Here is a 22,817-nt window from a genome sequence, read left to right as displayed (position 1 = left end):
CCACCTGATGCGGAGAGCTGACTTATTTGAAAAGACCCTGATGCTGGGAAAGCTTAAGGGCAGGAGGAGAAGGGGCGGACAGAGGATGAGTTGGTTGGATAGAATCACCGACACAATGGACATGGGTTTGGGTGGACTCTGGGAGTTGGTGATGGACAGGGAGGCCTGGCGTGCTGCGGTTCATAGGGTTGCAAAGAGTCGGACACGACTGAGCGACTGAACTGAACTGAACTGAATGCCCCCCTGCCCTCCAACCCCGTGTTCTCAGACTAGCATCCACATGGTGTTCCATGCTTTCTCCAGGCCTGTCTTGCATCACTCTCACCCACCGGTCTCAGCACAAGTGTCGCTTCTTCTAAGAAGCAGTGTGCCTGGCCTGTTCTCCACAGTGACCTCCCTTAGTTGGCTTTCATTTCCCTATTTATTATGATCTTTACTCCTGTCTCATTTTTAAAGATTATTGTTCTGATAATTGTGATTGTTACTGGTTGCAGCAGTAGCTGTTAGCTATCCCCCAGGCAGTGTGTGTGCTTTATGAGGTCTGCCTTGTTCACAGGCATAAACCCAGTGCCAGGCATCTAGCAGGTACTAAGTACATATTTGTTAAAATGGCAGAGCAAGCTGTATAAGGAGAGAAATGATGAAATCATGGAGTTTGGATCAGAGCTGGGTACACTGCATTCTGACATTGAATGTCAGTGTGAAGTCAGAGATGAGGACCCCAGAGAGTTCAAGGAAGACCTTCCATGATGAACAGTGTTCAGAGTTAATGAGATAGGCGATACAGAGGCCAGAGCAGTGTACTTACTGTTGTATTTTCTGAGACTAATTACTAACAGTTCTGCTCAAGCTAGGTTTCAGTAAGGAGAGGCTGGAATCAGGGGCTTCGTGGTAGGCGGTTATTGCACCAGTGCAGAAAGGCTGACAAGGACTTTGATAGGGAGGTGCTGGGGAAATATGGGAGAAGAGGTCGAGTCAAGACTCCATAGTTTAGAATTTTGTGCTGACAATGCTCCATGCAGTCCACATATAAAATAATCATGCTTCTTCCAGCATTCCCACTCCTGGGCATATATCCAGAGAAAACTCTTAATTCAAAAACATCCATGCACCCCAATGCTCACTGCAGCAATATTTACAAAAGCCAAGACATGGAAGCACCTGAATGTACGTTGACAGAGGAATGGGTAAAGAAGATGTGGTACAGATATGCAATGGAATTTTACTCAGTCATTAAAAAGAATGAAATAATGCCATTTGTAGCAGCATGGATGGACGTAGGGGTTATCATAATAATTGAAGTAAGGCAGAAAGAGAAAGACAACTGTCATATAATAGCACTTACATGTGGAATCTCAAAAATGATACAAGTGAACTTATTTATAAAACAGAGACAGATTCATAGACTTAGAAAACAAATGTATTGTTACCATAAGGGGAAGTTGGGACATGGAAAAATTCCAAGTTTGAGATTAGCAGATAAACAGTACTATATGTAAAACAGATAAATAACAAGGTCCTACTGTTTAGTACAGGCAGCTATACTCAATATCTTGTAATAAAGTATAATGGAAAAGAATCTAAAAAAGAATATACATATATGTAACTGAATCACTTTACTATATACTTAAAACTAAGACAACATTGTGAATTATACTCTAATTTTAAGAAAAATCATGCTTCCTTCATAATATGTGTTAGTTGCTCAGTCATGTCTGACTCTTTTGTGACCCCATGGACTATAGCCCTCCAGGCTCCTCTGCCCATGGATTTCCCAGGCAAGAAAACTGGAGTGGGTTGCCATTCCATTCTCCAGGGGATCTTCCCGACTCAGGGATTGAACCCAGGTCTCTGGCGTTGCAGGCAGGTTCTTTACCATCTGAGCCATCTGGGATAACACTAAACTATTAGCCCAAAAAAATCACGTTAAAAATATGATATTCTCACATGAACTGGTAGAAGTGTTTATCTCTACCCCAGCTCCCTTTTGGTAAAGCACAAAACTGGCATGATGATGTCTGGATGGGTTAAGGTGACAAGGAAAATTGAGATCAGATATCTCCAATGTTATTGATTTAACAAATGAGATAATGGATGTGAAAAATGCCCAGTGCTATTAGTGAAACTATTCATCCAAATAATTTATTGTAAAAAATAGTACTGATACTTATATTTTGGGTCTCTACCTAACATCCTTTTTTCCTGCCAGATTGCCATCTGAAAAGAAAGTGACCTGAAGCAATTTTCTTATGATGCTCCGTTTGCTTAATACTGTTCTTTGTCTTTCTTTCTTTCTTTTTTTTACTTAAGCACTTGCACAAGACGAAGAAAACAGGGACAAACATGTGACTGTGACAGAGGCTGAAGCTGCTGCAGACCCTCAGGTGTGCCAAGCTCTGTGAGGCCCCTCCCTACGCCCTTCTTCTGTGGTGAGAGTGGTGAGAGAGTGCAGGGGTAGGCAGGGGATCCAGGTCTCACCTTCTGTGTTCTGTGAAATTATGGGAATGGAGCACTTATTTTTGATTAGGAGATATTCTACCAGAAAGGGCTGAAATTGCTCATTATGTTTATAATTTGATTCATGGGAGAAGGACAGGTATGGAGACAGCTCCCACTTCCCAGAGGAAGCAAGCCAAGTAAGTGAAGAACCAGGGGAGACCATCCTGGGGCCCTCCGCCCCGTGGAGACAGCTGGCTCCGGCAGAAGAGAGTCAGCCGGGACAGAGCCCAACAGATCAGTGTGGTGCCTCCCCTGGCAGAGTTTCTGTACTCACCCCCAGCATTTACTTTGTGGCACGAACATACTTATAGTAGCAGCTGACCTCAAATAGTATGGCAGCATAAAAACTGGACACCCTACTGTTGTAAACTTTATGTAAATGCAGAGCATTGACAGTTTCTTTGTGGGAACAGAAGGGAGAGAAACGGAACAGATAGCATAAGGACTTTATTTTGCAAACTCCCCAGCAATTCAGCTCTACTCCTTAGACTTCCACTGCCTTGACACCCAGCTATAGCGTTATATGATATGGCTAAATACCTAGCTGCATTAAAGCAGTTTCTTAACCCTTTTGAAGGGTTAGATGACTCATCTCTAAACCTACCTGATAGGGAAGTTGTGAGGATTAAAAAGAGAACTGTGTTGAATAAGAAGGCCATGGGATTTTATTATACACAAGAAAGAGAAAAGAGTGGGTTCAGGGGAGTCCACTACTTGGAAATCGTGTTGTGTACAGAGTGGTGGGGTTGACTGATCTACCCAGGGAGAAGAGTTGGACAGACTCTACACTCAGGGTGAAAGGAGGAGAAAAACCAAACAGACAAGCCCATTTGAGCCCTTACTAAGTGGAGGGTGTTGCTGGGTTCTCCTTGCTGGACCTGCAGAGGAGATGCCCTCTCAGGATTGTGATGATGGCATCCTGGTATCAAGTGGGTCCAGACTCATCAAAATGGGTACGTTAAATGTATGTGACTAGTTGTATATCAAGTATACCTCAATAGGCCTGGTGAAGAAAAGATGCTTAGTTTGGTTGACGCCTTGCACTCCACCTTTAAAGTTGTATATCTGTGGATTCCAGTTAGAATAATCACATTAACTTTGTTAGGCAGGATTGCATAGGCTTTCATAGCCTAATAAGTTCATATAAGGACTTGTTTGGAATTGTTTTGCTATGGTCATACTCAGAATGTTGCAATCCACAGGCTTATACTGCAATTACATTTCAGGCTTCCAAGTAAACCTAGGCAGGGATTGCTTTCTCAAAGGTTTCTTAAAGCATCAAATTATTAGTGGGACATTTTATTTATTATTTAGTTACTCAATTTCAGCTTCTAGTTTTAATTTATTTTGGACTTATTCTGTGGGCAAAAGTCTGTGTTAATGCAGTTCTATTCCTTGGTGTATCTCAAGTGGATGTGCAGAGCTTGCTCGACAAGATTTTGTGATTTTTCTTCAGCAACGGTGACATCTCTGAGCATCTGTAGAATGTACAGAGGAATGATGGCCTGAAACCGGTGAATCCATAATTAGATCAGGAACAGATTCTTTTTACGTTGGGAAGTCATGACTTAATTCAGTGGGGTGCCTGACTGTGAGTGTTAGAGGCCTGGACAGCTGTCACCTCCACTGACGTGTCTGAGGAGGTCTGATCGGAGGTCTGATCCACTCCCACAATGAGAGGGGCCGCTTTTAATGGCTTAATCCTGCAGGTCCGTCTATTCAAATGCGCTGAGTGGACTCACCAGGGGTTCAGGTTGTGTAAGGCAAGCTTAAAGAAAACATCCAGAGTTTCTCCATCATATATCTAGACAGATTTAGAAACAGATGTATGTGTGTGCTCATGGGTATAAACGTGTGCACTTTCTGCAAAAATTTATTTATTTGATATTTGTGGTATGTGTGTGTGTATGTATGTAAAAATTAATCAAGCCCCTATACGCCAGGCTCTTACAGTATTTCACATTATTGCAGTTCTCACTCCAGAGCATGTTTTAAACAAGTTAAATGCAAACTGGTTTTGCATTCCTTCCCTGTATGTGATGAAATGTGTCACTACAGGAAAAACTTCCTGTGGCTGTTGAAAACTTTAGGTGTACAAAGGGCTAAGCCCGTTACTAACTCTGGAGAGACTGGGCCTTGTTGTACAAAGATTTCTCAGAAACCTTTCTCAGGAAACTAGTTCTCTTGCCGTGTGCTGGTTTGCTGCCTGAGAAACTTCCTGTTTCCATGCAGTGGTGTGTATGCACGGTGAAGGGAGCATGTGGCCTGGTTTACACCCCAGCCCCTCCTCCTCACAGCGGGTGCCTGTAGGCAAGTTCTGCAGAGTCTCTAAACTTGTGTGTTCCTTTAGGGTGGCATCCTTTGTCACCAGGGTGTCCAAAGTATCCCCGCTATGCTGGGCAGTGACTAGCATGCCTGGTTTTCATCTTTGTAGAGTGGAGATGTCATGAAGCTGAAATGAAGCAGCATAACAAATGCCTGCCATTTTGGCACGTGAAAGAGTTGCCCCGTGAATGTCAGGCCACACCCATGAGGTTAAGAGCGCTGCCTCCTGGGCCAGGCTGCCGGGGCTTGGGGCTGGGCTCTGTTCCAGCACCCCGGGCAAGCTACTCTGCTCTCTGGTGTCCCATGATGCTTTTCTTTAGAGTGTCGAGAGTTAACACTTAGATAACACTTCAAATGCACTCTCCTAAGCTCTTTGTTTTTATTAACGTATTTTAAAACCTCACAACAAACCCTATGAGGCTGATAATATAATTACCACCACTTTACAGATGAACTGCTGATGCCAAAAGCTCAAGCTTCTCTGTACACTGGTGTACAGCTGAATTGCATGTCAGAGACAGAATTTTGGATGAAGTAGAAAAGGATAACTTTTTTACTTTGCCAGACAAAGGGGGGCACAGTGGGCTCCTGCCTTGAAAATGAAATTTTATAACAGTACTTTCCAAGGGTGAGTTTGCTGACAAGATTGGGGGTGTGTGCTGTGCTTAGTCACTCAGTCATGTCTGACTTTGCGACCCCATGGGCTGTAGCCTGCCAGGCTATTCTGTCCATGGGGATTCTCCAGGCAAGAATACTGGAGTGAGTTACCATGCCCTCCTCTGGGAGATCTTCCCAACTCAGGTATCAAACCCAGGTCTCCCACATTGCAGGTGGATTCTTTAGCATCTGAGCCACCAAGGAAGCCCAAGAATGTTGGAGTGGGAAGCCTATCTCTTATCCAGGGGAACTTCCTGACCCAGGAATTGAACCAGGTCTCCTGCATTGCAGGTGGATTCTTTCCCAGCTGAGCCACCAGGAAGGGTGTGCTAGGGTCTCCTAATCTTGATGAGCTGCTCTGGCTCTGGCTCTTGCCTCTGGTGGTTTCTTGGTTCTCCTTACCTTGATTAGCAACTGAACCAGCCCTTTGGAACTCAGGGAAGCTCCTGGAGGCTGGAATCTTGCCCCCAAACAACAGGGGACAAAAAGCCCTGTCCCTCATGCCTGGGGAGCCCCAAAGGACCCTGCTAGGATTCACTGCTAAGTGATGGGGATGGGAATCCAAGCAAGGTAGTATGGTTCCAATATTCTTGCTTGTAACCACTGTGCTAAACAGCCTTCCTAACATCTCTGAAATGGAGATAATTGCTCTGAAGATTAAGTGAGTGTATGTGAAGCAGTTAGAACAGTGCCTGGCATACAGTAAGTTCTCAGCAACAGTTAGCCTCCTGGTGTTCCCATGATCATCTGTTGCCTTATGTTTTAGTTTGAGGATCTATGGTACCTGTCAGGGCTGGGCTACAGTGTTACTCTGTCTATGATTGTGGTGTCTGCATATCAGATGGTCAATAATGTATAAGACCTAAGCTGTAATTTCTGTCAGGTCAAAGCAAGGTAAAATATGGTGACTTTTCTATTCTAGTCTGAAAGTTCAAAGAATTAAGTATATATAATGAATGAACCCCTTACTTCATCAATTACATTAAATCTGTGATGTATGTAGCTTCATTAGAAGAGATAGTTATGTAATATAATAGAGGAAGAAAAGTGTTTGAGGGAAGTAACAGTCATACATTCCATGTAGCTCTGGTTTCTGCCCCCTTCTGTGTTCTGGGTACAATTTGGCACAACACAGTATCACAAATTGTTGGTAGAGGATGGGTCTGACTAACCAGTGAGGTATATTATTAACACAGGTGATTCCACAAGGGAGGAAGACCGGAGGAACGAATCTCCCTGAACTTGCACTGTGAGGGACCAAAAGTCACTGAATGCTTTCCCAGGCGCTGTGATGCCCCAGCATGGTGTTGAGGCCTGTCCTTGTGATGCCCTGGGCATTAGTAAACCTGTCTTTACCATCACACTTTCTATCACATTTACTTTTCACTGTAACTGCTTCTTGATTCTTTTCCCCAGTTATCAAAGTATGCATTTTTCTAGTCCATCTAGTAAAATATTTGTCATCATTTTCTTTCTCTGAAGAAATTTGAGAAAATGAATAATAAAAATGAAATTATTCTTTATTAATATTTGTAATTTATTATGAATTAACTTTTGAATTTTCCTGAAAAGAATTCTTACTGTTTTCTCTATTGGAAATAGGTACATGCCATTTAGTAATGTAATATAGCATCCCAGCCGATCAGTGTTTCATTCTGTCATTTGGGCTTTCTGTTTAAAGTAGCAAAAAAAAATTTGTTTTTTAATGAATTTCTAGTCAAGATTTAATTTTTGAAAAAATGAATCTACTATATAGTAGTAAATTCTAATTTACCCACATACCCTGAATTTATGTTGAAGAGCATTGTTATTACAGAAGTGCTTTCATGAAAGATAGACCTTTTCATCCTGGTTTTCCTTCCCCTTGAATAGCAGTTTTGGCATGATGCTTTTGCTAGGTGTTATAGAAAAGCTGATTTTTAAGGTCATGATAATGCAGAAAATGCTTCCATATATAGAACTGTGCTCTTTCACCTTATGTCATAAAGGTTGTTATCATCCTTGTAGCTTTTCCTAAGGGCATTCTGTCTAAGTTTCATTTTATCCCTGAAAGAATGGACCAAACATTTTTATGACTCCATTTATAAAGGAAACAGACTTTTCATTTACATTCATAACATTTCTCAAATACTGAAAATAATATGAATAGCTTTAATTATGCATTAGAGAGTTTTTTTTTCTCCAAAGCAGACCTTGAAATAAGGCTCTTAAATAACTCTTCTGACTGTTACACATTAATCCTTTATTTTTTTCTGGTCTAGAGTGTTAGGTAAACAGTTTATAATTAATTTCACATAGATAAATTAAGTACTCCTGTCACGTGAAAGTCTAGATCAAGGGCTGTTAGTTATCTTGCCTCTCTTGCCATAACAAAGCTCTCAAAATATATTAATAAATGCATGGCTTTTTTGAATTAAATCACTAAATTACAGAACTGTGAAAGGAACCCCCTGGAGAACATCTGGTTGAGCATGGTATTTCCAAAGAGTACTGTCTTATAAAACTATCTAGGATATATGGGCATCTCTCCAGGCTTAAAGTTCTCTAGGGAGTGAAGAAGCTTTCATAACCCTCCTTGAAAGCCTTTTTTGATAGTTATATATGAGTGCTATCAAATTGGAGAAGGCAATGGCACCCAACTCCAGTACTCTTACCTGGAAAATCCCATGGATGGAGGAGCCTGGTAGGCTGCGGGTCCATGGGGTTGCTGGGAGTCAGACACGACTGAGCGACTTCACTTTCACTTTTCATTTTCATGCATTGGAGAAGGAAATGGCAACCCACTCCAGTATTCTTGCCTGGAGAATCCCAGGGATGGGGGAGCCTGGTGGGCTGCCGTCTGTGGGGTTGCACAGAGTCGGACACGACTGAAGTGACTTAGCAGTAGCAGCAGCTATCAAATTGATTATCTTGTGAAATGCATCTGGAAATTATGCAAGAGACCAGAAAATCTAGATCACAATATTCCTTTTAAAATTATAAGATGATTTAATTATAAACATGAAAAAATTAAGCCCATCTGAAAACCCATTTTTAAAAATAATAGCATTTTGTGTTTAAAATACATGATTTGTAAACCCAAGTATATGGTGCTGATAAAAATGTATTTCCTCAAGAAAGAAAAGTCTCTATTTAGGATCCTAAGGAAGAAACTCATGTTCACATAGAAGCCAAAGAAATAGTTAAGTTCTCTTAAATTTCCTCTCCTCAGTCCTATCGTTTTGTTGCTGATGATATTTTCAGTTATATTCTAAGGATATGTGTGGAACCCACTGACAGAAGTAAAGACTCTCTGTCCAAACTGGCATCTGTGGAAACTTGGCCCAGGAGCTTTGGAGCCAGTGCTGGTAAGAAGAGGTAGCAGGCTCATTCTCACTCACCAGGTCAGTTAGCTCAAGGTGCTCTCCTCCTGTGTACCATCCCAGCCTGGCCCATCCCACTCATGCCCTCTGTTACCCAAGGCTGCCACCCCAGGGAGCAGGCAGAGATGGAGACCAATCCATCACACTGCTGAGTAAGCAACCACACAGCAGGTCCAGAGCTTACAGGGTCATTAACACCCTCTCTCCTTTAGCAAGACAGTGTATTACACACTGGGAGAATGACACGGATGGAGAGAGAAGAAATCCTAGATGGTCAGCATAAATGGATTTTCTGGATAACAGAGATACAGTCCTTTAAGTATCAAAACATTTAAAGAATGTTGATCATTTTTATCTAGAAATTTCCCAGAATAATTTCTTTCTCTTCTTAGTTTTAAAGGAAGATCCTTAATTCCACAGGTGCTCTTTTTACTCTGTGGCAGTGATTAAAAGAGCATCTTCAAGACTGGCCCATTTGTTTAGCATTAGCTCAGGTTATGAACTCCTTTAAAATCCTGATAAACCAGTATGTCCTAAGGAGGATGGCTAGAATGGTAAAAGGATCTAAAAATAAAATCAAGTGGTTCCTTACTAATGCTTGGCAGTCTGATTCTGTTTTTGTTGTCCAGTTTCCTATTCTCTCAGGTCAAAAGTTGAGAAACCACAGCCTCCTGCCTGTTTTGTAAATAAAGTGTTATTGGAACACAGCTGTGCTCATTCACTTACATACTGTCTCTTGCTCCATTTTGTTAAAACTGCACAGTGGCTCAGATGGTAAAGCATCGGCCTGCAATGCAGAAGACCCAGGTTCAATCCCTGGGTCAGGAAGATTCCCCTAGAGAAGGGAATGGCAACCCATTCCAGTATTCTTTCTTGCCTGGAGAATCCCATGGACAGAGCAGCCTGGTGGGCTACAGTCTGTGGAGTTGCAAAGAGTCAGACACAACTGAGCGACTAACACTTTCACTCTTCCACTTTGGGTCCTTGCACCAGAACCGCACAGCCCACTGAGCCTAGAATATGTACACTCTGACCCTTTATAGAAAAAGGTTTGCTAAGCCTTGGAACTGAAATGACTGTTACATGCTCTCTTTTGTTATGCTTCCAGCATCTTCTCAGGGTCCTTACTCTCAGCTAATTACCTGAATTGTTTCTGAAATAGAGGTCTTCAAAAAAGAATTTCCATGTTCTTGTCACCAGATATGCCAGCCTACCTGCAGTTCACCCCCTGTATCCTCCCCTCCTGGGAAAGTGAGGGAAGTATTCACACACGTGTTTCTGAGAGTAGGTCTTTATGCTCTCTTTCCTACTCAAGCACATATCTCCTAAAAATGCCATCTCTCTGGCCCACGCCATCAAATTTCTCTCTACATGGGATGATTTCTAATAAAGATAAATGTGCTGGAATATCCCTCGCCTTAAACGAGCAACCAGAGCTCCCTGCAGCGTCACTCTTTAACTAGTGCCCCATTCTTGAAATAAAACTCCTCAAAAGAGTTGTCGCTCATTCTCTGTGAAGCCCATGTGAATAAAACTTGTCCCCCCACCCCTTTTTTTTCTGCCAAAAAAGTTATACTCAAAGTCACCAATTACTTTTGTTAAATTCAATGTCAGTTGTTTGAGCTCCTCTTATTTGATGTTTCAGCTACACTGGATGCAGCTTTTCACTCCCTCCTCCTTGAAAACACCAGATTCACTACTCACCAGACTCTCCTGCTAGAGCCCTCCTCATTCTCCGCTCCAGATTAGTCATCTTTGTTGTTTAGTTGCTAAGTCGTGTCTAACTCTTTGCAGCCCCATGGACTTCTCTGTCCGTGGGATTCTCCAGGCAAGAATACTGCAGTGGGTTACCATTTCCTTCTCAGGATCTTCCCAGGGATCAAAACTGAGTCTCTGGATTCTTTACCACTGATCCACCAGGGAGGCCTCACTCTTCATCTTCCCAGTATCTAAATATTAGACTCAGTTCATGGATTTCTTCTCTTCTTTGTTTGCATTACCCCATTGGTAACCTTAGTCTTTCCTCTGGTTTAAATACCATCTACCCTATGATGACTCCCATCCCCAGCTTAGTCTTCTCTGGATCTCCTGGCAGCCAACCCAGCAGCTCCACATGAGTGTCTTAATTGGCATATCCCGTACCAGACAACCCCCCACAAAGCCTCCCAATCTCAGGAACTGACAGCTCCTACCCTTCTAGTCACTCAGGCCAAATATCTTGGAGACAACCATTTCTTCTGCTGCTACCTTTGAAACAGATCCAGGATCTAACCACTTCCGACCATCTCTACTGCTGCCATTTTCCTTTTCTAAATAAGTTCTTGTCTGAAGACCAGTATTAATTGGCCTTATAGCTTCAACTGCTTTTCCCCACTTAACAATGTTTTCTCAACCCAGAAGATGGAATGATCCTGTTAAAAGATAAGTTGGATTATTCCAGTCCTATGTTCAAAACATGTCAAAGTGTTTTTCCATCTTGTTCAGAAAAAGAATGTAAGCCTCTTGCACGTCCTGTACAGAAGCTACACGTCCTGGTCCAGCATCAGCTTTCTGAACTGTCCCACAGGTTTCCCCTCACCAGCTCTGCTGCAGCCCTGTTGTGCTCTTCCCTCATCCTGGAACACGCTGAACACTCCCAGACCTCGGGGCCCTTGAACTTCTGTTCCTCTGCCTGGAACGTCCTTCACTCCCCTTAGGTCTCCTCTCAGATGTCAACCAACAAATCCTTCTCTGTCCCTTACCCTACCGTGTTTTCCTTCTTATCATATACCACCATCTGCTGTTTCGTATCTGTATGTTAATGTGATCCACGTCTCCTGTTTAATGTAAGCGACATGACATGTGACGTGGTCTTTATTGTTATGCACCACTGTGTTCTTAGATCCTGTAATAGATATTGGTGCGTGGTTGTTCCAATAAAATCAGCTGAGTGAGTGACTGAGTGAGTGAATGAACGAATAAAATAGGGAACTAGGGGAATATACATGAGGAATGCATAAAGGAGGACATCATAGATGTTGGTATTTAAATACTTAGAATGTCGTCATATTGGATAAAAAGTAGACATACTTTCAGTTGCTTTAAAGGGCAGTGCTAGTACTCATGGACTGAAGTTTAGTGGTTTCAGAATTTTGTCTAGCACAATAAGGGGCTTTCCAGTACTTCTGGCTCTCCAGCACTGCATAGCCTGTCTTAAGATAAACTGAGATCCTTGTCTAAGGAAACCCTGGAGACGAACTGGAAGACCACTTGTGAAACGTGGTAAAAATAAATCCCTGACTTTGGTGGAGAAATTCCACTTGCTATTCCAGGGGAATTTGATTTGGGCCACTTCTGATTTTTTTTTGTTTCCTTCCTATTTGTTGGAGAAAATGCTAGATAAGGAGCTGTCCTTGCCCTTAGGAGTAACTACTTCCTCACTGCTTTGCATGGACGGTTCCATTCTTCTGATGCCTACTCAACAAAATATGTGTCTTCAGTACAAACTATTAAGACCCTAAAGTTGTGATCACTTGCTGCGCATTTCTCCATATTTGGTCACATTGCTGGGTCCATTCAAATCCTGTAGATTGTATAGGGTAAAACGAGGATTTGATAGTTTTGGCTGTTCCTGCCAGGAATAACTTCAGATTTCTTTTTGGGTCATTTCCTCATATATCAGCATGAACCATTTTTGAAAGAATTTGAGTAGAAACTGTTTAGAGTGTGTGTTAACAATGAACATTTTCTTTTCTTATCAAAATCCTAGATTCTTTTTCATATTATCATTATTAGTTGGTACTCGGGTATAATGAAAATATGGTGCTTTGTGGACCATTTCTAAACTCTGAGTAAATTTGAAGCTTTCTTTTTGCAGTTGATTTTTAATAACTTTCCACCACATTTCATGCAACATTGGAGTTATTTTACTGATATTGCCCCACAGTAACTTTTCAGTTTTGAAAGAAAAGAATTTCTTGTGCTCTTCTTGTGAACTGTGTGTTTGTACATGGAATGAGCTGGTGGAGCTAAGGAATTAGGAGGTTGTGTACTGTTATTTTTAGTTCTCTATCACTTCACCCTGATGGCCGGAGTAGTTCCTGGCTAACTTTCCCATGCGTTTTTAACCTCTTGCTGGGCTTATGTAACAGGAAACAGGCTGTCAGGAACAAATAGTGGCATATCAGGAGCACCCTCAGCAGCAAGTGATTCAGTGTGCTCTGCCTTTCCCTCTCTCAAAGTAGACTGATAAATGATCTCAACTTAAGTCTTTTGGTGCGGCATTCCTAGGTTAAGTTTCAGTTTTGGAGAGGCAAAATATTTTTACCAAGGCCATGATTCAATCCAGGCGACACAAGAAGATGAGTGTATTATAAGGTGCACTATTCAGTGAGCGGTGTCATGTCCTGGGACTGTGGATTTAAGTATATCTTCGCTTTTTCTCCAACTCTTAAGGCCGGCATGATGTGCAAACTTCAGGAGAGAGATGATATCGGGAGAATTGAACTGGTCCAGAAGCTGGCAAGAGAAAGCTGTCAGTTTTTGCAGACGGACAAAAAAGAACAGGAGAAGTCTGAACACGTAAGCACGTTTCCTCTTGGGGATGCAGGTTTGAAGGGGTGCAAAGTGTTTCTGCGTGGTTGTATGTTTGAAGAGAAGAATATTTTATTTTAAATTCTTTGGGCTTGGGTTTTTTTTTTTTTTTTCTTTTTTTTTCCCTCTAAAAGCATGCTTCTTAGTAAAAGAGAATGACAACTGCTCTAATTTACTAGGCCAGTGGTTTATGACCCTGGATTTAGAAGCAGTCTCTTCACAGAAGTAGATCATGGAGAAATATAAGAATGCAGAGGAGCACATATGAATGCCTGTCTATCTGATAGCTTCCAGGCTTGACTTGGGGAGTTTCACCCCATCAGAAACTCTGTGGAGTATGAATTCTAAAAGAATGTTCTGATGTACTTTTATGTTGAGCCCAGAGGGTGGATCTAGTTATGAGGCAAGTAAGTCCTAACTCAAGAAATAGGTGAGAACAGAGGAACAGATTCTAGATGCTGAGACCAAGCGGCAGAGTCAGAAGGGCGTTTTCCCAGTATTTCATGAACGTTTGTGTTCCAACAAGAGTTATATTGTTTAGATGCAGTTAGACTGGAGGGAAGGGACACTTTGCTCCGTTGTCCTGAAAGCATTTATTCAGACTGAGCCTTAGAACCAAGAACGCTGCGGTCATGCTGGGGAGACAATGGGACCACTCACTCCTGCTCCACATTGTTGTCTGCTGACTTTGTGGTGTTGTTTGTAAGGCCTCACCCTCCATGCTGAGCCCTCCAGAACTGCTCATGAAGAGGAAAATTCCCCAGTTTAGGAACGTGTCTTTTCTCTGACTTTTAATCTTTGCTGAAATTTCGTTTTCAACCCTTTGAAAGGGAGCAGAATTGGTTCATGCTCGTTCCGCTCCAAGACATCAGTACAAACACCAGGAGAGGGAGAGGAGGTGAGAGGTCCCAGGATGGCAGGCTATCACATTTGATCACGGAACACACCTATAGCAGTGCGGCATCGAGTCATTAGCTGTCGGTGTCTCAAGGGGGAGAATAATTAGGCAGTTTCAGAGCCTGCAGTCGCAGTTGTCTTAGAGGTAACTGTTGGCTTTAAGTTTGAGTGGACGTCTCAGGGGCCTTCACCTCAGTGGGTACTACTTAAGGAACTTTTTGCGTTGTTAAAAACACTCCAAACGTTAACTATATGGAAGACTGACTCCTAAACCTCTTCTGCATCCATAGAATATCCCGGCACATGTCTTAAATTTCTCAAAACAATGTTCCTTTTGATTCATCTTAGTTAGAAGAGCAGTCGTTTTCATATGCTATATTTTATCGATTTCAGGATGTGCTTGCCCCCTCCCTCCACACACATCTTAGCATTTCTGAAATCGGAATGAGTCTTAACAGTTGATGTTATGAAAACTTGCCCTAGGTTAATTGAGAGCATTTCTCTTCCCTAGTGGTCCTTAAGAAGGATGATGTATCATGCAATGGAGAAGGAAATGGCAGCCCACTCCAGTCTTCTTACCTGGAAAATCCCATAGACAGAGGAGCCTGGGGCAGTTCATAGGGTTGCAGAGTCAGACAAAACTGAGCAACTGAGCACACTATACAGTGGACTGTATATTCGACTCAGTGGATCAGTGACAACCCGAGGGGAGGGAGAGATCTTTTAAAATCAAACCAATAGAGTAACCCTTCCCCCTTCCCCAAGGTCAGAAATCACCAGCCTTAGGCCATAGACAGCTTTGCGCTTAATAAAAAGGTACCTGTGTTGCCTTTGCCTTATTAGTTTAATCCAGAATATTATAGTTACGGTTAATGAGAACATAACACCCTCCAAATACACAGTAACAAATCTGAAATTGCTGCTGTTAAGGACTTTGACCATGAGATGGAAATTTAGTGGTAGAAGGTTTGCAACTCTGCTTATATTTGTGTACTCACTGTTCTCTTTAAACCTTCATTTTAAGAGGGTAAAAAGGAACTCTATGGTTTTTTACTTCTTGCATGAATGTCATAATAAGGATGCATTAACAGCTCTGAAGAGTGTGTCCTCCTGAGGGGAAAGATGGTGTATAAATAAACAGTGGAATGATGGCCTTTTCTCTTTAGACTTTTCCTGCTGAAGCTGACAGTCAGAAAAGGTGAATATGAAGGATCTTTCTTCCTTCAGGATAAATATGAACTTAGTCATTCTGTGGTCTCCCTCCTTCAAGCTGACATCAGCTGAACTGATCAGCTCTCAAGGCTGAGACTCCCACAGTGCGCCACCAAATGGAACCTTTGACGCTAGATGCTTCCTGCACCTTTTACAGTTGTTTGTTAAGAATAAAAACCATCTGCTGGATTATTTCACTCTTTTGTCTTAAGCACTCGAATTAGCAATCCCTTTGCTTGCCCATTGAGTTCAGTGTCCATGAGCTGGTTGCAGCATTTTCATTTTTCCTGCCCTCACTTTCTTTTCAGCATCAGTCATCTGTTCTTGTCCATGAAAACACGCAGAATATACAGAGGAAACTGCAGTTTATGTAATGTAAACCTAGTTCTGCCGTTTCCTACTCTTAAAACAATAACAATTATGACCAAACCCTAGAGTTACATACAAATTTCCTTTCTTTTGTGATTCTCAAATGCTTCAACTACCTCATCTACCATTCCTGAGCCAAAATTATTTAAGTGGACAGTGGTAAAATTTGAGTTTAGAATCTCTGATGCCTGTCAAGTCATTCTTTTTAGTGAACGACTTTGCTTCTCCAGTGCCATAAACCATGTCCCTCTTTGTACATAAGCATTCAAAAGAGAAAGCTACTTTAAGGTGCTATGCCCAGAGATAGCGGAGAAGGCAATGGCACCCCACTCCAGTACTCTTGCCTGGAAAATCCCATGGACGGAGGAGCCTGGTATGCTGCAGTCCATGGGGTCGCGAAGAGTTGGACACGACTGAGCGACTTCCCTTTCACTTTTCACTCTCATGCATTGGAGAAGGAAATGGCAACCCAGTCCAGTGTTCTTGCCTGGAGAATCCCAGGGATGGGGGAGCCTGGTGGGCTGCCGTCTATGGGGTCACACAGAGTCGGACACAACTGAAGTGACTTAGCAGCAGCAGCAGCCCAGAGATAGACATGAATTTGATAGAATAAGGCTTTTGTTGCTGGTGCATCTTATTACAAATTGAAGGGGCTTTGAGATTTCTGAGTAGGCATATCTAATATCTTCTTAAACAAGTAAATGCCATGATTAAAAATGGATGAAATTAGAGAAATGCTTCACTCTGTTGCTTTTGCCAGGATATTTCTGAAGTTTAAAAAAAGTTAAATGTATAATTATCACAAGTTTCTCAGGAAGCACTTACTTTTCCTATTTTGTATTAACAGGCTGTAGACAATATTAGCCAGCACTCATTCCTAAGTGTTGAAAATTATGTGAGAACTTTAAGAAGGGGACAGAAAGGGCTCTTTCTTATAAACATATTAGAGTGAGCTTAATATTTGGTCATTAATTCTTTAAAGAAATTGCCTCTTTTGTAGGCATATTTTCTAGTCTTAGTTCTATGATTATATCCATAGAGGAAGGAGCATATTTACCAAATGGGAACTTTTGAGCTTGACCTGGAAGGATGACTAAGGTCATAGAAGGGCAGGGCAGGGAAGAGCATTTAAGACAGAGGGACTGTCAAGAAGGTATGTGAGCTGAGCCTGGGCAGTTCTTGGGAAAGGAGTTGGGGTGGGGTGGGCTGTGAGGGAGGATAGAATTCAGTTGTGAAAGACCTGGCAACCCGCTCTAAGCAGTTTAGACTTGCTTTTCTGGCCAAGGAAAGCCATCAAAGGAGGGAAGCGGCATAATCAGATGTGGTCTTTGTAAGATCCCTCTGGCATTGGTTTAGAGGAAAAATTGAGTGAGGGAGAGGGAAACGCTGGAGAGAACCCTTAGAAAGATATTGTTGTGAGTCAGGTGAGAGATGTAAGTCTGAAGCAGGGTGGCAACTCTGGGAAATGAGAAGGTCACAGATGATGAGTCTTTAGATGGTAAACTTGGCAGCGTTTGAAGACTGGTGATGGGAGGATGTGTGTGCTAATTTATACTAAGCAGTTTTGAAGTTTGAACTACAGTTTCGTGGTATAGACATGAGAAAGTTGTCTTTATCACCAGAATGGTTGGTCATTTTCCCCAAAAAGCTCTGTAGCCATTTCCGTTGCCTTGTCGTCCTGCTGTTGTTTCAGGTATCTGAGATAGATGCTACAACACACAGTGTTTATCTCATCAGCAAATCATCAGATGGGTTTTTGGCTAACAGTATGGAGACTGCTGCTTCTGAGACCCAGGTACTTGGCCGATAGCTTAAGCATAGAGAATCTCTGGTAACCTCAAAGTGAGCTGAATTATTTGGCCAACGCTTTGGCTTTGGCTGCAGTGATGTGTGTACCTCCTTCAGAACTAAGCGTGATTTTAGAGGTGTTCTCCTGATCCATTTAGTCTGAGCTGGTGTTTCTATACTGTTATTCTGCAGTATCCTTGGTCGTTTATTCATTTAGTGTGTCTTTATTAAAGCTAATGTAGTGGATCCAGAATAACTATGCTGGTTCTTCCCTGAAGGGGTGTAGTCACGTGTGGAGGGGAGATACAGACGCACCTAACGGTGGTAAGAGGAGACAGTGCTAATAATCCCCAGAGAGCTGCATGGGTGTCACAGCAAGGATTTTCACCTGGGCCAGCAGCCTTCTTTCTCATGGCAGAGGTGGAGTTTGATGCGGACCTTGAAGTGGGTTTGAAGTTGGAACAAAACAATCCAAACTGAAGAAGAGCATTCCTGGCAGAGAGACGAGCGTTAGAAAAGACACAAGGTGTTTTTTCCCCTTGAAACTGAAACCACTCTGTGTCACCAGAGCACCAAGAGTGGGGTTGAGGGAGATGGAGGCAAAGATTTAGGAGAAGGAAAAGTTAGTGAGGAACGAGATCAGGGCCAGGCTGTGGACGATTTCGAGGGCTGACACGTTTCACTTCATTCTACAAATAATGAGGAGCCGTTGACTTGTTTTGTTAGTTTTCATTAAAAAAAAAAGAGGGATGAGGGGGCCCTTCTGTGAGGGAGATGATGTTATTTCAGTGTGATGGGTCAGAAAGCTGAGGCTGGTGAGTGGCCAAGCAGAGCTGGGCCAGGTGGGAACTCCAGTCCGACTGCCCGGCCGCCTGCTCGCTCAGCATCAGCCCCGCAGGGAGCCTGGCATGCGGGCCGGAGCCGAGATGGCAGGACGGTCCTGAGAAAGGGCGGCCGCCTGCACCACAGCCCTGGGGAAAAGACAGGACGAGTCCGAATCGAAAGTATGGTGGTGGTGAAGTATGGGGAGGAAGGAAGAAAAGGGATGCTTAGGTACAGGCTTCTTTTGAGTTCTAGCTTAACTTTCTAAAGTGTATATGTTCACATTTAGTGTCTATGAAGCAGTCGGATTGAAGAACAACTCTAGACGTGGCTGCTGTGTTCTGCCACACCTTTGCACTGTTTACCGGAAGACTGAAACTCAGCTTTTCCTGAAATGTCGTTTATGCTTCGTAGTGTATTATCTTGCAGAAGAGGAGTAGCAACACGCAGCTCCTAAACTCGACCTCCCAGTTTCCACACTGCAGAAACGCAAGTCTATGAAACGTGCGTGAAAGCCGTGCCTAGCGATGCTTGCTCTCCACAGGGCCCCTGTCTGTGTCCTGCCCCCTCCCCAAGCCGCTTTCTTTAGTCCCTTTGTTGAGTCTGGGACCCACCCTACTTCCTTCCCCTTTTCCAATTCACTCATGAAATATGGGTGGGAAGGAGGTTTTACACATTCTGAAACCGAATCTTGGCAGGGTCTGCTGCCAGGCTGGGGTCCCTATCTCTCAACTTAAACCGGAATTTCCTCTCCCCCATTTCCTGCAGCCTCATCCTGGAGCCCTGCTTGCGTCAAAGGGCTCACTGGGCGTCCAAAGGCTTGCTGCCCGTGTGTCCCTGGGGCAGAAGTGGGCTGGAGTATTCTGGCTCTGCTACTCTTTATGTCACAGTCTAAAAGTTGGTCTCTGCATTTCCCCAACTTTCATTTAGTCTCTTACTTTAAAAAAAAAAAACTTCATATAAAATGAAAACCCTCCTTATGCTCTATGTGAAATCAGACTTGCTTTATACATCGAGGTGAGTAAAATTAAAGAGCAATCATGGCATTATTTGAAGTTTGCCAGTAATTTAGTTTAACCAAGAACTACTTAAAGACAAGTGCAGTGTTATCACATCATTGCTTAGTTTCAAAAGCCAGAGTTCAAATGCAATAGGCAAGTCATAACATATTAAGTGGCCCACTACTGAGAAATTCTATGCAGAAACCATGTTGTTTTTCTTAATGAAAAAAATCCCAACTTTGTGTTGGTTTGGCACTTACATACATACCTTTTTAGAGGAAATAGGCTTCCTTGAGTGAGCTGTTTCAGTTCATCTTTAATCAGGATTAATTTTAATCAGAGTAATCACGAAAGTGATAGAGAAGATAGGTCTTACCTCCAAGAAGTTTACAGTCTGGCTGGAGATAAAATTCACACATGGAAAACCAGTGCACCATTCAAGACACTGTTAAACGAAGTGTTTAAATAATTTCACAGACGTTCAGGGAGAGGGAAGTCCCTCTGGTAAACTTTTTAACAGTTGCAGCAATCCATAGAGAATCTCTTTTCCTTTTTCAAAAGCAAGGTTTGGAGGTTTGGTTCATTTTAAATCCTGCTTTTATTTTATTTCATTTTTTTTCCGTCATAAAATCGGCAGCCAGGCAGCCAGGGGACTTCAGTGGTTGAGCTCCCACTGTCTGTCAGAGCCATCTGCCCACTAGCTGGGGTTTTTAGGTCTCACAAGAAGCCTGTTGCAAGTCTCAACATTTAAAAAATATTATCTTCAGTTTTTAACAGTTTAAGCAGAGAGGAACTTGTCGTTATTGTATTTGTTTATTTTTCTGAAGATACTCGTTTATTTTTAAAAATGCCCAGTTAAGCAAATGGATCCTGGCTCAGTTAGTTTGGTTTATCAAATTCATATTCTTAGCAGATGTTGGATTTCCTATGGTACAAGTGCTGCTCACCAGGTTATCAAGTTCTTCTACTTGTAATGTTAAAATAGTCATATTATCTTTAGTATGTTTGGGAAATCCTAGTACTGTGTTGTGCTGCTCAGTCGTGTCTGACTCTGTGACGCCATGGACCGTAGCCCGCCAGGCTCCTCTGTCCATGGGGATTCTCCAGGCAAGAATACTGGAGTGGGTTGCCATGCCCTCCTCCAGGGGGAGAAATCATACTAAATATGGTGAACCATTGAAATACTGAAAAATAAAGTATTTTTCTCAACTTTTGGTCCTCTCAGTGGTATACCTCACTCCAGACCCCTGGCAACCTTATATTCTTTTTTTTCTCTACCCCTATCAAGGCGTCATCTGCATGAATATAACAGTATTAATACTTTGTAGGTTGTCATCTGGTGAATTAACACTAGAAATCTTTGGTGGTTTGGTTTCATTTGAATGTATAATGAGCGGTTTAAGACGAAAGGATAAAGAAAAGATGCATGGACAGATGGACAGCCCTTCATAGAGAGATGGACTGTACTTCATGACAGCTGTGTACTACTGAGGCCTGAAGAAATGAGACATGGAGACACAGGTACTCATGTACACTGTGTCTTGATTCCCCCAGAGACTGTCCTGATACATCAGTGCTTTGGGGGAGGCAACACTGCAAGAAATGAGGCTGAGGCTGAGTTCACAGTGACTGTTATCTAGCTGCCAAGTCCTGTCCAACTCTTCCGTGACCCCACGGACTGTAGCCCACCAGACTCTGTCCATGGGATTCTCCAGGCAAGAATGCTGGCGTGGGCTGCCATGCCCTCCTCCAGGAGAGCTCCCTGATCCAGGGTATCGTCCTGATCCAGGGATCTCTTGTGTCTCCTGCATTGGCAGGCAGTGGATTCTTTATCACTGAGCCACCTGGGAAGCCCTGAGTTCCCAGTTACCTGCATGCTAAGCTCCAAGATGCTATGGGAGCTTGTCACAGGGCACTCAGCTGGTCCAGGGAGACACGCCTGTGTCCCCGAGGAAGAGACAGGATCTGAAGAGTCAGAAGAGTTCTAGAAGAAGTGAGGCAGGGCAGGCATCCCAGGCAGAGGAGAAACCCGCGTGAGGACAGGAAGGGCTGGTGCGGAGAGGGCGCTGCAGCTCTGCAGGTGGGGCCAAGCGGCTGGAGCCCAGGGAGGGCAAGGGGGTAGAGGAGGCAGGGCCTTACTCGCACGCTGAGTCAAAGACGGGGTGCTCAGAGTGATACAGAGCCCTGTGGAGACTTTAAACGAGAGGAAGATGATTAGATTTGAATTTTTGAGATTCCTCTGCTGCAGTGTGGGAACAGGTTTGCCAGCCAAGAATGGATCACACTCACTCATTTGAAAGCTTTCTGACTCGCCTTCCCTCACAGACCTCTCTTGATTTTACGTAAAACAGTAGCCAGCATAAATGTCAAAGCTTTGCTGTGAAGACAGAATGTCCAGTTATAGCTCAGCTCTTAACTAAATAGCTTTACTCTAAAGTGTACCACCTCATCATTTTTCTTTAAAAAATTGACTTTGATTCATTCCTGTTTCATAGAATGATTTTTGAACTTGCGTGTAATATGAATACTTTCTGTTAATTAACACCCAGCAGGCACGTATGTTCACATTAAATGTACTTACTTTGCTGCATAATATTTGCTGCATATTGTTTCAGCCAGAGTTTGGTGATTTCTGAGTGATTCAGATACTTCAGTTGATAAAGATGAGGAAAAGAAATTTATAAAAGATTTTCATGTGGGATGCAAAGAACCTTTTTTTTTTTTCCTTTTGCAGTGGGAAGTGGGTGGAAAGGAAAAATTCCATCTGGCATACAGCAGCCCTAAATGTTGTTTTAAGAGAGCAAAAATAGAAGATGGCTGAAAATATCATAACAGAACATAGCAGACTGTGGGCAAATGTACAGCACATATTTTTCTAATAAATCATGTTAAATACCCATATTTTACTTAAAACATGACCATGTTCTTGTTTGTCAGTACATACAAATTTGTCTTTAATTTTTAAAAAATCACCCACTTCATTATTGAAGAACAAAAGACTTGTTTGGGTGTCTTGAAGTTAATGCTGTCTCATTAGGTCTACCTGGAATAGGTTTTTGCAGGGTTTTCTTTCCTTTTCCAACCTCTCCCTCCTGTATTAAGGGGGAAAAAATGGAGAAAGAAGATATAGCATGTCTCTTCATTTATTGTACATTTGTCCGTAATTAGGTGAACAAGGCTCAATAGTTTTAACAAAACTTTCTAAATGTCCTCTTTGTTCAGGTTCCAGGAATGACTGGGCATGATCGAGGTGAGCTGAGTCAGAGTAAAGGGGCTCCTTTAGATCCAAGAAATACAGAGAGGGAGTGAACAA

At 42.7% G+C, this 22,817-nt stretch overlaps 1 protein-coding gene across 2 annotated transcripts in view; it reads left to right on the top strand.

Annotated features, from left to right (window-relative positions):
• Positions 1-22,817, top strand: part of RAPGEF5 (Rap guanine nucleotide exchange factor 5) — a 183,732-nt gene that overhangs the window by 68,435 nt on the left and 92,480 nt on the right. The window contains exons 5-6 of one of the 2 annotated variants that reach the window (XM_040260647.1): positions 2,311-2,384; positions 13,278-13,403. In XM_040260647.1, coding sequence (XP_040116581.1) covers positions 2,311-2,384; positions 13,278-13,403 — 200 coding nt within the window. Of the gene's footprint in view, positions 1-2,310; positions 2,385-12,965; positions 13,404-22,817 lie in introns of those variants that run through there. The other variant, XM_040260648.1, reaches the window with a different exon arrangement.

This window comes from Oryx dammah, unplaced genomic scaffold, assembly GCF_014754425.2.
Source record: "Oryx dammah isolate SB20612 unplaced genomic scaffold, SCBI_Odam_1.1 HiC_scaffold_18, whole genome shotgun sequence".
NCBI classification, from domain to species: Eukaryota; Metazoa; Chordata; class Mammalia; order Artiodactyla; family Bovidae; genus Oryx; species Oryx dammah.
This window is presented reverse-complemented; position numbering and strand designations above follow the sequence as displayed.